Consider the following 16,120-nt stretch of genomic DNA (forward strand, 5'->3'; position numbering starts at 1 on the left):
ATCAAGCTATACCTTTAATATTTATGCACTATCTTGCATACATGTTTTGTTTTGCTTAAATCTTAAAAGATTACTTTAAAATGTCTAGACCACAAAGTTCATAAGCCATCTAAAAACTGAAGAAAACACATACAGCATAACATTCTTAACATAAATTAGTTTTTATAAATAAATAAGGAATTATAGAGTATAAATATGGACACATTGTATGAATAAGGAATTCACAAATGAAATGCAAATGATCAAGACATATGTAAAAAGCTACTCAAACTCATTAATGGCCAAATAATTCTAAGTCAATATTCAACAATATTTTTCACTTAGAGGAATGGCACGGGTGAAAAAAAAGTGGATAATTTGGATAATTTGTAAGGTTAGAGTTTAAGGAAACAAGTACTTGGCTATATATTTTAATGAGGTTATAAATTTTCACAGCCTTTCTGGAGGTAGCCTGTTGTTATGCATTAGAGCAATCTCTGTAATATGTATTAAAATATAAAATGACCATGTACTTCAACCCAGCCATTCAATCTCTATGTAATTATTTCTATTTTAGGGAAATAATTATAATAACATTAATAATAATAATAGTATTATTTACGCCCAGGTGTGGTGGCTTACGCCTGTAATCCCAGCATTTTGGGAAGCCAAGGTGGGTGGATCATCTGAGGCCAGGAGTTCCAGACCAGCCTGGCCAACATGGTGAAACCCCATCTCTACTAAAAATACAAAAGTTAGGTGTGGTGGCACACACTTGTAATCCCAGCTACTCAGGATGCTGAGGCAGGCGAATCGCTTGAACCTGGGAGGCAGAGGTTGCAGTGAGCCAAGATTGTACCATTGCACTCCAGCCTGGGGGACGAGCGAAACTCCATCTCAAAATAATAATAATAATAAAAATAATAATAATCTTATTATTTACTAATATAGTTTAGTACACATTCTTGGTTTTTTTCAATATATAGAATATATGTTATCTTCTTAAATTACATGGCAAATTTTTAGTGTGAGAAAACATAAACTACATAGTCCAGTTAATTATATGTTAATATTATTTCTCAGTTTTCACCTAATACTGTATCAAGTCCTACTTTAACAATGCTGTACATTAAAATCCAGCCCTATGCCCGAGAGAGAAAATATAGTTTATATACAGGCATTGTGCTTAGCACTTCATTCATTCATTCATTTAACAAATAAATATTGAGTATCTACTACATGGCAGGTGCTTGAAACACAGTAATGTTTTATATGACATTGCTTCATTTGATCCTTACATTGGCTCTATGGGGTATCAATATTATCATCACCATCATTTTAAAGTCAGGGTGACTACACTTCAGAGACATTAAAATACCTTGCCAGCCGTATAGCTAGTAAGTGAGGAAATGGGATATGAACTCACGCAGGTTGGAACCAATGTATAGAGTATTAAGGAACTGTGCAATCAGGTAACTGCTCAAATACATATGTATGTATGTATATGTCTATGTATATGATTGATAGGTTGTTAGTTGATATATATAAATAGAAACATAGATATAGACACAGATATATACACATATGTAGATATATATAATATTTTCTATAAAATAACTGCTAATTATACTGAAACATTAAAAAAACCCTAAATGTTCACTATAGGAACTGAAGAAATATGGATAGCAACTATACAATTGCACACAATGCAGCCATCTTAAATGAGAACATATATCTAAATGAGAAGATACATTGACATGGAATGTTGTTTATAACATTTGAAGGAGAAGTATTTATTTTTAGAGGGCTCAGAGAAAGCATATGTATTGTAATTTTATTTTTGGAAAAATATATTTATAACTATATCTCTAGCTAAAAATGTACTAAAAATCTGGAGGAGTAAAAAAAGTTCAACTATATCTATCTCTGAAAATAGAAATATGAAAAATACTTTTTATTTCACAGAGTTCCATATTGTTTAGATTTTTTTATAATGAGCATATATTATATAATAATATAAAATAATATTTTTATTTTAATATGTAGGCATTTTAAAGACCATTGTACTAGGTATTTCAAGATAATTTCTTATTTCAACTTCTGGTTTTATTCAATATATAGTATGTGATATCTTCTTAAACTATATGGCTCATTTTTAATGTAATAAATGTAAACATTAGTCCAGTTAATTACATATTAATACTATTTCTCAGGTTTCATCTAATACTTTGTAGTCCTACTTTAACAATGCTGTACATTAAAATGTAAACCCATCAAAAAAGAGAGAGAGGAAATATAATTTATTACACGTTGAAATTACTTAAAAACTAATCAGAATAAAGAAGTTTCTATTTGAAAGCTTCCCAAATGTAGAAAGTTAAATAGTAGACCCAAAAGATCTATTATCCACCTGGAACCTGTAACTGTGACCTTAATTTGGAAAAAGAGTCTTTGCAAGTATAATTAAGGAACTCAGGGTGAGATCCTCCTGACTGTGAGTGGGCCCTAAATCCAATGACAAGTGTCCTTATAACAGAGGTAAAGGGGAGAAGATTCAGAGGAGAGGGCCACATGAAGGCTGAGGCAAAGATTGCAGTTGGGAAGCAGCAAGTAAAGCAACACTAAGGATTGCCAGCAGCCACCACGAAGAGGGAGACATGGAATGGATTTGCCCTCACAGCCTCCAGAAGGAACCAACACCACTGAACCCTTAATTTCTGACTTTCAGCTTCCAAAACTGTGAAAAAATAAGTTTTAATTTTATTAATCTGCCACCCAGTTGGTGGTAATTTGTTCAGTAGCCTTAGAAGATGAATACATGTAGATATTTTAAAATATTATTTGTTTGACGCATTTTTAAGAACAATGTAATTGGATGAAATAAATAACATTCTGAAGTCGGAAACTTACCATTTAAACTCTGTCCTATTTGCACAGTACCAGATGCAAAATCTGTAATTGAACCACTTAGAGTTCTTGCATCAAAAGGTGTATGATCCTTCTCCACACCATTGATAAAGAAGCTGATTTTTGTCTGATGCACCTGTAAGAAATTACTACCGTTATTATTTTAAGTGCATAAACTTTTATTTTACAATAAACACATTTCAGCAGTTTTTCTTAAGTAACTTTCTTTCTTCTTTACTTTGTTCAGTTGGGAAGACTGAAAACACTATTTTAATAGCTCAATGATATCTCCATGTGTTTATCTAGATATAAACCTACATAGTGTCATTTTGTGCTGTGATGATATCTCCCAGGGTGCTCACAGGTGTACATAATAGTTTGTCCAATACATATAACAGCTCTGTTTGCCATGCTTTTACAGGGTTTTTGAGGATATGTTACTTCTTTATACACAAATTAAATTTGTTATGGCTATATTTGGAAATAAAGCAAAATGAGTACAAGGGGGAGAAATAATTAAAACCACATAAACAACAAAGAATTATATGTGGATATAATTCAAGCTACTGGGATCAAATATTTCTTGAATTTACTGTCTTGGGTATTGGTATCCGGTTGGTGATTTTCAGGTCTACTTTCCCAATGCAGGATAACAAAAATTTGCCAGTCACATTCTAGACTAATCAATCAAGCAAGTAGCCTAATAACTGCATATATTAGGGATTAGCATTTTTTTTTTCTGTAAATAGCTAGAGAATGTTTTTTTCTCTGCAAGTCAAATGATTTGGTTCTGTGGGCCAAATGGTTGCTGTCACAACTGCCCAACTCTAATGCTGTAATGCAAAAGCATCCTCAGACAATATATAAACAAATGAGCATGGTTGTGTCTAAATAAAACTTTATTTATAAAAACAGGTGGCCAGCCAATTTGACCCACAGGTTGTAGTTTGGTAACTCTTGGATTACATGATTAAAAACTGTGGGATTTTTGTTTATATGACAGGAGCCCGGAATAGCCAATTCTATCAAACTTTTATGCAAAACACCCATAGATACCTGCACAAAATCTTTAATTGCATACACTTCTAAATAAACTAATCCGCTGTTTGGACATCAACTTTACCTCTGCAAATAGTCTTTTTGTTCAAGTGCTTTTGGCTTAAATGCAAAAGGAATAATTGGTACTCTAATTAGTGAAGGAGCTGAAATGGCAACTAAAAGGGTTTGGAAAGGGGAGGGGTTGAGACGGGGAGGAGAGAGTGAGATTTAAAGTCATGCAATGGAAAGGTTGGATGCTAACATTTTAATTAAAATGATAGCAAACCATTCAACATGCTATTCTGCTATGGACTTTGAGTGATAATGATGTATCAATGTAGGTCCAGCAATTTTAACAAATATATCGCCACTCTGGTGCAGGGCTTTAATAGAGGGGGAGACTGGGTACGTGGGGGTACAGCATGTTTGGGAGATCTCTGTACTTCCCACTCAATGTTGCTGTGAGCCTGAAACTACTTATACTTTTAATGCTTTTGTGTTAAAAAGACTTGCAATAATTAATGAAGATAAACATTTATTCTCAAACATCTTAAAATCATTATGTGAACTATTGCCTTAAAAATCTTTTTCAACATGCCCCCGAACAAACAAAACAAAAGAAAATAAAAAACCAGGAAGTTAATACAATAATTACTTGGTAATATTGATTTTTTCAAAAAGTTACCCAAAATGGCTTTTCTCCATTCTAACTACCTTACTTTCATTTAAACCATGTTCTTTCTTAAATCCATTGATCTAGTGTTGCATTTGATTTAATTTTAAAACAAAGCTTTAATATACCTCAAATCATATGCCAAGTCCTCAAGGGCCTGGATATATTCCGCTTTGTTGGGTAGTGGGGCTGCATTTTTTTTTTTGCATCCCATTTTTTACAGCCTGTTACTGTCATTTGGTGTTTGACTGTTATCATTATAAAAGATACAGGCTTTTCTACTTTGTTATTTGTAGCATTATCTCATGTTTTACAACATCTTTGCACAACATGCAGGCACATGAAATATAACTAGTGAAAAGTTCTCGGTGGTATTAATGCATAAAAAAGAATGTGGTTCCATCTCTACTGTCTTTACCCAGCCAAAAGCTGATGAACAGCCAATTTTCCTTTATCACATTAGCACAGCCATGAGGGAAACACATTTGTTCTAGTCAGCTACACTAAAGATACTATTACCAATCTAACATATACATGTTTTATATCAGCAGTATTCTCAGAGCATGAGAGAGCCAACAATATATTAACACTAGCATGACAGTTTATTTAAGAAAAGAAAATTGTCTCTGTAGAGGGACAGAAGTTAGAAATGTATGGCTAAAGCTCAGTGTCACTGGTCTAATAAAGGTAATAATTCTTAGGCTTTCTTTATAGCAGGTAACACTCCTGTGACAGTTCTGTCATATCATTCAAATAAAAATGTTGTCTTTTACAAGTTTAAGTGCACCTTTATTTTGAGTCAGATAGAAAGCATGTTTTTGATTTTCTGTATTCACCATATTATATCTGTTGTCAAGAGTTCAGGACCTTCTTTTTTATCAACTCATCACATATTTGCTTAGTAGAAGAATTCAGTGTCACTTGCAGTGAATTCCAGAAGGATATTTTCACTTTGTAGGTACTTAAATAATGATTAATGATGATCCCAAGCCACTCTCTTCCATTGCCCCCTCCCCTACCAACCACCTTTCCATACATAAGATTAAATCTTCTTTGGTTTTTCTGCACCATGTTTTATGTCCCAAGATTCTCTAAACTACTTTACAATTCTGATCTGGGGCCCCATCACCCTGAAGCTGTAAAGACTGAGGTGGATTTTTGCAATAGCTCATCCTGATGGTCCCCTTGCTAGTTATTTAAGGGAATACATACAATGGAATTTCTGATTTGTGAAAAGAAAGCCTTTTGCTACAATAAACTTCGCACCTATCTCATTCTCTAGCCCTATGAGCATAAGAGGAGCTTGTGCATGTTTCTTGATGTGTCTTGAATGAATGAATTGACAAAACCAGTAGCAGTTGTAGAAAAGTCTTTAAATCCCCTTCATAAGAGATCCAAAAACACTTTGGAAAGAAGATACGGAGAAGGTCGTGCTCAAATCTTCATTCTCTTCAGTTTCATATTTTATTTTAACCACTTTTTTGGTCACATTTGTGTCCCTGTAACAGATCATACTCATCCCTTTGAGTATAAAAGTACACTAGATTTTTTTTTTAAGTAGAATTCTTGACACTATCCTCCCATTTGCATGTTTGATTAGTGAGAAATATAATTCAAAAGTCCAGAAAGTTACATAATAACTCAGTAGCTACCAAGGGGAAAATAGAATCAAGTCCACCTAGACTAGAGTAATTTTCCACAATCACATGTTCCATTGAAATGCCAAATCTTTGCTGCCATTTTACTCCTGCTGGCCATCAAAACTGAAAGAAACTGCTGACTCGGGCTGAGAAATAGAGAGACAGAGTACCTGTGCTGAATATCTTACCGGATAAATGGTATTCCCATTGCCTACATTCTTCTAATTTAAATTGAATTCATAAAGCATCAACTCAGTACCCACAGTGGCCCTATGACCTACACCAACAAAAGTTAAGTTGTCATCCTTTCTCTCAAGGAGCTTGTATGTATGATAACAACAGAATACATTTTAATATACTAGATAGTGTTTGCATCACAATAAATGATGATGATTGTTTCTAACTTAAATACTGAATCTTAATGCAGTCAAGAAGGATTATCTTTTCCAAGGAGTTGCTTTGAGAAATTATGTCTTAATTTGTTAATATGTGTGGTATATAACATATTTTTGGACTTTCTCTCTGTAACTTGCTTTCCCAGAACCAACTTAGAAGCTTCCCAGGAAGAGCAGTTTTATTAATTTGGAGGGCCTCATTTAAAGCAAAACCATTTTGTGCATTCAGAATAACATCTTTCTAATAGATTAACATGAAGTGATTTGACAACATATCTTAAATTTAAATTTACCCTCAAAAGATCATGATGGATGATACGAATATAAGGAACATGATTTTGAATGCTAAGAAATTCAAACAAAAAAGAAAAACCACTGTGATATGAATCAGAAGAGAAAACTTTATGGAGGAGAAAAGTCTTGGACTTTCTGAAATAGAAATTGCCCTGAAATAGAAATTTCTATTTCTAAGTGAAAGAAAGATTTGCATAAAAAGATTCCACTATTCCATCCATAATTTTTAAGCTAAAGTAAGGCAATGTATCCTGAAAACTCTATAAGTTTATTTTAAAATATCACATGTATGTTGTATTCCCCTACCTAAGAACACGTGGAATCCCCACACGTCCCATCCAATTGGTTATCATCCTAAACCTAAGGCCTTCTGAGTTTTTCCTCACTCATCTCACCCAATTTATTTCTAACCTTCACCAACAGCCAACCTCCAATCTAATTGGTAGTTTCCTCACTGTCTGATGATCACACATCATTTAATCTCATGATGTGTTCAAGCTATTTCCATATAGGCACTTAACTAAATTTTTAGTATTTTTCAAAACACACATCTCAATTCCTCTATTCTCCAATAATTCTTTGCCACTTACTTTGACATTGTAAAAGTAGCTAACATGTTAAAAAGCTAGTATGAGCCAGGCACGGTGGCTCACACCTCTAATCTGAGAACTTTGGGAGGCCGAGGCAGGCAGATCATGAGGTCAGGAGTTTGAGACCGTCAACATAGTGAAACACCATCTCTAGTAAAAAAAAAAAAAAAAAAAAAAAAAAAAAAAAAAGTAGCCCGGTGTGGCGGCACACGCCTGTAGTCCCAGGTACTCGGGAGGCTAAGGCAGGAGAGTCTCTTGAACCCGGGAGGCAGAGGTTGCAGTGAGCCAAGATGGTGCCATTGCACTCCAGCCTGGGTGACAGGGTGACAGAGTGAGACTCCGCCAAAAAAAAAAAAAAAAAAAAAGAAGAAACAAGAAAAAAAAGCTACTATGTCAGCCATTGTTCTAAAATATGTATGCATATTCATTCTTTTTAACTTTATAGTTACCTAAGACAGGTGTTTTTTTTTTTTCTTTCTCCATTTTAAATATAATTAAAAAGAAGCACAGACAATTGAAAACAAACATTTGGCCTGGCACAGTGGTACGCGCCTGTAATCCCAGCACTCTGCGAAGCCGAGGTGGGCGGATCACTTGAGGTGAAACGTTCTAGACCAGCCTGGCCAACATGGCGAAACTCCATCTCTACTAAAAATGCAAAAAAAAATTAGCCAGGTGTGATGACGCATTCCTGTAATTACAGCTACTTGGGAGGCCGAGGCAGGAGAATTGCTTGAACCAAGGAGGTGGAGCTTGCAGTGAGCCGAGATCGCGCCACTGCACTCCAGCCTGGGCCACAGGGTGAGACTGTCAAAAAAAAAAAAAAAAAGCTTAGCTCAGTGATTCACCCCTGTATTCCCAGTAGTTTGGGAGGCCAAGGTGGGTGGATCACGAGGTAGGTAAAAGAGTCCAAAATCAGCCTGGCCAAGATGGTGAAACCCCGTCTCTACTAAAAATACAAAAATTAGCTGGGTGTGGTGGCGCGAGCTTGTAATACCAGCTACTTGGGAGGCTGCAGCAGAGAATTGGTTAAACACGGGAGGCTGAGGTTGTAGTGAGCCGAAATGGAGCCACTGAACTCCAGATTGTACGACAGAGCAAGACTGTCTCAAAAAAAAGAAAAATTTAAGGTGCTATAGAAGGGTGACTAGTGGTTTCAGAGACAGTTTTAAACAGCTAATTTAATTAACAAGTTACAGCCAGTTAGGGTTTTGAAGTAATAGTCATTTAGTTTGTTAAATCCATCCATTTAGCATCTCTTCTATACCTCTTCAGGATTGATGTCAACACCTCCCACAATAGGAAAGGTGACATCTCCTGTGTGCTATAATCACTTAACATGTGCCCCTCACTGTGCTGAACATTTTCCCTGTATCATGGCACTGCCTTCCCAGATCGCTGCTTCACAATGGTGTTGTCCCCACATTACAAAGGAGGACACTTAGGCTAAACTATTCTAGTATTCCGCCTCTGCAGATTTTGGGAATGCCTTTCTCTTTGAACAGCTTTTACTATTATATGTAATTATTATAAATGATTGAACCCAAAGGTATCTCCTTATAACTTCAGTTCATAAGTTCCAGTTCTAGTTATTGAGACTACACCAAACAAATTTAATCACTTTTCCACGTGAGAGCTTACATAAACGTAAAGAAGGTTGTCATTCCTCTCCTAAGTCTTCTTCAAGATAAATGTGTTTAGTTTCTGTGATGTTCTAAATATGACATAGTTTTTAGTGTCTCTCTTCTTAAAACGTGGCTCCAGAAATACTACAATCTCTAGATGTGGTCTGACCTGTCAAACTGGTACAGGATTGTCACATTAATACAATTCAAAATTGCAGGTTAGATTTTTGGCAATGACATCATGCAGCTAAAACTGATAAATTAAGTTGAGCTGACTGTTAACTAAAACACTGTCTTTTTTTTTTTTTTCTTACTTACATCAACTGCTAACTCACATCTACCCCATTCTATACATATACAGTTGGCTTTGTGGACCCAAGGGTTGGCATTTATATTTATCTATGTTATATTTCATCTTATTAGATTCAGCCCATTGCTCTGAGCTGTCAAAATCTTTTTGGATGCTATATCTGTCATGCAGTGCATTTACTATCCCTCTAAGATTTATGTCATTTGCAAATTTGATGAGCATGCTTTATATGCTGGACAGGAGCTTAATAAACACTAACTGATTGATTGGCTAATTGATACTCTGAAAACATCACGAACTACGTGATGTTACAACTCTAAGCAATAAAGAAAAGGCACCGTTTTCTAACAAAATGTGTCATAGTGTGATTCTTCACATGCTTTTCAGAGTGGCCTTGTTTACTGACATGAATTTTTATATAATTATAAATGCTCCAGTTTATTAAATATTCTCTATTGAGTGATGTTTATACAAACAATATGAATAAGTACTTGAGGACATTATTCAGGGATAGTTGCTTTGGCAGAAATTAACCAGGTGGGTGGCCCACAAACATTTGTAGTGTTTGGAATGTGTATGTGTTCCTGCTACTAGTTTGATTGACTGAGTAACTGCTGATATACCGCTCAAAGATTTTTTCTTGGTTTTGTTTCGGCTTTGTGTTTTCCATGAGCTCCTGGTGTTTTATTTCAACACTTTTTCCTCTGTCCCCTTCTCTCCATTCCCACACCTTCACACACCCCAAGCCAACATATACACTCACTTTCCTTTTTTCCTCTGAGTAACTCAGACAAGACAAGCCAGGCTCTTGAAGCGATCTATAGGAAAAGCCTAAGTGTATTACATTTGCACCCTGCGTGTGATTCTCCAGATTTGCTGTTCTCCCCTGACCTCTATTAAAGCTCTTCATATACTGCAACCTCCAACAAACAAGTTCCCATTTAATTGATCTCTAAAAATTTAACATAGGAATATAAGTAGATTTTTTTTTTTTTTTTTTTTTTTTTTTTTTGGTCCTGTCTTGACTGGATGTGAAACTCTCACGGCCTCTTCTTCCTACACATTTAAATTACTCTCTTCTCTCTACTGCCAAAAAAAAAAAAAAAAACTATTAATTTACACATATACATGATAGAAAATCTGCCAACAGTCTGATTTATTGAATTCCTAAGGAATAGGGAGAGTTCCAGCCGGTTTTTTCCAGATACTGCTTAAAGATGTGTCATGCACAATTCTACATTTAAGAAAGCTTTTGGTGCATACTTGATCACAATATTAGATACCCTTAATTATTTCAGTATATCATTGTGCCTTTTTCTATTTTACCCATGGAGAACAGATGATTTCCAAAAGATTATCAAGTTAGCTGTAGAATACCTTAGAAAACTTTTTCAGTATGTTACATCCCAATGATCTAGAAGTTACTTGTTATAACTACAATGTCCTCTCCTTAAAAGTGAGTCGACCTCTTTTGTCTCCCATGTTTATAAAGAAAACTGCTCTTCATACTCTCACTAAAATCCAATCACTTGTTTGAAAATGATCCTGTTGTTTGAGTATCAGACAGGCACATTATGATATGCTAAGTGTGATGCTAGTACACATAAGGGGTATATAAAACACAGACCTTTTCTTCAAGGAACTTGCAATCTGTAATAGAAATGGGCATATAAAATACTTTCAATGAAAGGAGGCAATATAATAAATGAATATGAATAAAGTGTTTACAAACAAAGATGAGAATATGAAAATATCTTGGAAGTCTCCTCCATCAAATATCTCCCTGTTACTCTTCTTCTCTCTATTGAGGTCTTCCTCAAATGAGTTGTTTGTACTTCCTCTGTCCATTTTCTCTTTTCCCATTCCATCTGTAATGCAGCTCAATCAGTAGTTTCTGTTTTTTATTACTTTAAAAAATAACTACAGGAAAGTCACAAGAATAGTACAAAGAATTTTTTTCTGACCCACTTGAGATTAAAATTTTGACTTACTGACACATTCCCCCTGAATACTGCAGTGTGTATTTGCTACAAAAAGACATTCTTTTACATAAGCATGATGTAAACATCAAAGTTATTGGTACACCGCTACCATTTTATCTTTAAAGTCCATTCAAGTTTTGTCAATGACCCCAAAAATGTCTTTTATAGAAAAAACATCTGTAGCCCCAAATCACATGTTGCCTTTAGTTGTCATGACTCTAAGGTTTCTTTTGATCTGAAAGAGTTCCTCAATCTTTCTTTGGCTTTTCTGATCTTAATACTGTTAAAGAGGACCACCCAGTTATTTTGTAGATTGCCTCTTAATTTGGGTTTGCCTAATTTTTCCTGGTGATTAAATTCAGGTGATACAGTGATTATATTATATCTTACCACGCCTTACATCATTTCTATTTGTTCCATTACCAATGATGTTAACTTCAATCATTTGCATTAATATATCTGCCAGGCTTCCACACTGTAAAAATACAATTTTCCCCTTTGCAATTAGCAAACATTTTGTGAGCAGATACTTCGAGACTGTATAAATACCCTATTGCTTATTAAAAATTCAATGCATGCATATGCTTATTTTTATCTGTATAGACTCATGAGTCTCTATTTTATTCAGCGGGGTATAATTCATTACTCTCAATATGTATTTCAATGCTCAAGTTGTTCCAGGTTTGGACAGTATAGACCCCATACAGCTGCATTCTGGGTCATATTGACATGTTCTAATAGTTCTTTGAGTATCTTCTTACTTTATGACACAAGAGGTTCTAGGCTCATTTTGTACTTCCCCGCCACAGCCCTGGAATCAGCTATTTCTCCAAGAAATCCTGGTTCCCCTAAGAGATGAATGGTCTTTAGGAACAGAGATTCAGTGCTAAGTAGATTCATGCTATTTCAGTGTTACTGCTCCCAGGCCCACTCTCTCCCCTCAGTGGTTAGCTGTAGGGAATATGGATATATAGGGAATATGAATATAAATAGATACTACTAGATAGATTAGATTTGATGCACACACTTCTATATTACTTCTATAAACCACTGACCCTTGAACAATATGGGAGTTAGGGCACGTACCACCTGTGCAGTAAAGCTACCAACTGCATTAGCTCCTAACAAGAGACTCAGTCTTATTTTTGGAGCTTTGAAACTAGGCATCGATTTCTCTTCTCTAGCTATGAAAGTCCTAGATAGTGTTTTCTTCCAAGAGAAGGCCTTTTCATCCACATAGAAATAATGTTGTTTAGTGTAGCCACCTTCATCGTGATCTTATCTAGATCTTCTGGATAACTTGCAACTTCTACAACAGCACTTGCTGTTTCAACCTTGCAGTTTTATGTTATGGAAACTACTTTCTTCCTTAAACCTTGTGAACCAATCTCTGCTAGCTTCCAGCTTTTCTTCTGTAGCTTCCTCACTTCCCTCAGCCTTCACAGAATGGAATATTAGGGCCTTGTCTGGATTAGACTTTGGCTTAAGAGAATATTGTAGCTGGTCTGGTCTTCTATGTGGACCACTCAAATTTTCTCCACATCAGCAATAAAGCTGTTTCTGTTTTTATCATTTTTGTGGTCATTAGAATAGCACTTTAATTTTCCCTCAAGAACTTTTCCTTTGCATTCAACTTGGCTGTTTGGAGCAAGAGGACTAGCTTTCAGCCAGTCCACTTTCTACATGCTTTCCTCACTAAGCTTAATCATTTCTAGCTTTTGATTTCAAGTGACAGAAATGTTACTCTTCCTTTCACGTGAACACGGAGAGGCCACTGTAGTGGCCTTGGTCTAATTGAATTGCAATATTGTTGGTTCTGAGGGAACAGGGAGGCCCAAGGGGAAGGAGCGAATCAGAAGAACATTCTGCTGGTGGAGAAATCATAACACACACAACGTTTATTGATTAACTTTGCCATCATATGTTGGTGTGGTTCATGGCACTCCCTGAAATTATAATAACATCACAGATCACCATAACAGCTACAATAACTGGAAAAAAGTTTAAATTTGGGGGAGAATTGCCAAAATGTGATACATACACAAAACAGCACATGCTGTTGGAAAAATAGCACTGATATATGACATGTTTGCCTGAAACAAGGTTGCCATAAACCTTCAATTTGTAAAAAATAAAATAAAAATAAAAAACACATTGTCTGTGAAGCACAGTAGAAAAAAGTAAGCTTGCCACTAGCAACTTCTGGACACTAATTTAATCTTTATCAAATGAATGAAGCTTCATCTAAACCAACTCTTGAAAGATTAATATGATTTATCAAAGTATGAGAATAGTAGAGGACAGTGAATAAGTGGTAGGAAAACAGAAAAAAACAAGAAACAGTAAAATTTAAAATGATTAGGTTACTCCAAGCCTTCTATTGATCCTGATAAATCCCTATTCTTTCAAATATTCTTTTCATAAAATGAATATTTAAATGTGTTAAATTTAAAACCACCATTTTCACTTTTCCTCAAGACATTTATAGTTTTTTAAAAAATCTCTTAAATCACAGTAATACAGTTACATATCATTAGGTCAGATTATGCCTGAAGGAAAATAATGAAAACAGTGAACACAGGATTTCTGTTTATACTTCCAGGGAATAAGCCAAAGTATTCCAAGAGATATGAACTCACTGCTGACCCCAAGTCAGAAGGGCCATCAATCAGGCCCTCAATATGTAGACAGATATATAGAAAATCATTTATTTGTACAGTTCAAAAACTAAACTTCATGCAAGCACTCAATGGATGTCATAAAGATCCTAAAGAGTAATTTGTATAATTTGTAGAAATGGTCCTGCCACATAAACAAAACAGGGCTGAATGCTCACTTATACTGTGCATGAGTTATATCGGCTAAAATCTTCAACAAGGGTAGAACATCCCATTATATAATAAATAAATTATGTATTAATTTTATATTCTTAAAAGAAAGGCATACTTTTCTGTAAGTACCTATGCTTCAGCCATTTTGTGTCTTCTTAGATTTTTTCAGCTCCAGTAGACAGTACTGGGCAAAATTTATTAAAAATATGTCTCAAAAACTAAATGAAGAACCATTTTAAACAAAAGAAAAAATCTGAATCTCTTTAACCTCCTTCAGAGAACTGTATTGTGAAATATGATTTGGATTATTATTTTTTAAAAATTCTAGAATTGAGAATAACACCTTTATTGTGGCCACTGTTTAAAGGTAGTCCTTTCTGATCAAAAGCTGGAGAGACAGTAATTGTCTAAGCAGTTTTTGCACAATCAGTCATGAAGAAGTGCACACACTTAATTTGTTTGCACCAAAAAAGAACGGTAGAAAACAGTCATTAATTTAAGGTAAGAATATATCATCCCTAAATACAAAAGTAGGTATTTATGGGTCAAAAGCAGAATATTCAGTGAACAGTTTCCTTGATTCCCTTCACAATCACAAAAATAAGATTGTGGTATCAATTTAAACATAAGTCAATAGTATTTGTTATCATCTGAAGAACGTCATACTGGCAATTACTATTGAAAATAATATTCATTTTGTCTTTTTATCATTTGTATTTATTCAGTCCAATTCTAACATGTTTCTTCCCAAACCATGTTACTCCAGGTAAGCAGCAGCTGAAAGAAAGGTAAGGGAAGTTAAGGGAAGGAAAGGGGAGAAGGAGAGAGGAGGGGAGGGGAAAAGAGATGAAACAGAAAGAAAGAAAAAAGAAAGAAAGAGAGAGAAATAGAGAGAGAGAAAGAAAGAAAGAGAGAAAGAAAGAAAAAGAAAGAAAGAAAGAAAGAAAGAAAGAAAGAAAGAAAGAAAGAAAGAAAGAAAGAAAGAAAGAAAGAAAGGAAGGAAGGAAGGAAGGAAGGAAGGAAGGAAGGAAGGAAGGAAGGAAGGAAGGAAGGAAGGAAGGAGAGAAAGAAAGAGAAAGAGAGAAATAGAGAAAGAGGAAGTAGGGAAGGAAGGAAGGGAGAAAAGGAGGGAGGAAAGGAGGAGGGAGGGAAGGAGGGAGGGAAGGAGGGAGAGAAATTTGATGGGGCTGTGTGCTTCAGACAGTTATCTCTTCGCAAAGCCTGGCTTAGCTTCCCTCAAAAGTGGACATGCCTCAGAAGGTGAAGTCCAGGAAAAAAATTTCTTGGTGGGAGAAACATTTGCATGCTGATTTTACTCCTTAAGAAGAAAAATAATGAGCCTAAACTATTTTCAGTGTTATATTTAGAAATAAATCAATAACAAAGGTCGATATTAAATGGTGAAATACTTAAAAGGTAAAGGTGAGAATGACTAAAGTTATAACATCTAATATTTTTTTAAAAGTGTAATATTCATTTTCTGTCACATAATACTGTTTAGGATCTTTCTATGGTACTTTATATCTCCTAAGACTTATAGCAATGGACATTTCTAAATTAGTGTCACTTCCGTTCTATGTAAATATAATCAAGGCAGTTTATCTCTACCCTTCACAAATCCACCTTTGAATGACTACGAGTTTTCATCTTAAGCTGAGATCACAGGACTTCTAATGTTTTCTTAGAACAAAATGTAGGGGTGAAGAGATATAAGGTAGCTGAGTCTTTACTGTCAGATCTCAGTTTACATATTGACACCTCAGAGAACCCCCGAATACCCACACAAGCTTTAATAATCACTCAAAAACTTTGTTATATTGTACTATTTTAATTCACTGGGCATTACTTTTCTCTCA

General features: G+C 35.0%; 1 protein-coding gene across 2 annotated transcripts in view; it reads right to left on the bottom strand.

Moving 5' to 3' along the window:
• LOC105493520 (usherin) overlaps positions 1-16,120 on the bottom strand; it is a 789,359-nt gene that overhangs the window by 726,941 nt on the left and 46,298 nt on the right. For both annotated transcript variants that reach the window (XM_024796490.2, XM_011761218.2), the window contains one exon: positions 2,890-3,022. In XM_024796490.2, the coding sequence (XP_024652258.2) occupies positions 2,890-3,022 (133 nt within the window). The remainder of the gene's footprint in view (positions 1-2,889; positions 3,023-16,120) is intronic.

This window comes from Macaca nemestrina, chromosome 1 (assembly GCF_043159975.1).
Source record: "Macaca nemestrina isolate mMacNem1 chromosome 1, mMacNem.hap1, whole genome shotgun sequence".
NCBI classification, from domain to species: Eukaryota; Metazoa; Chordata; class Mammalia; order Primates; family Cercopithecidae; genus Macaca; species Macaca nemestrina.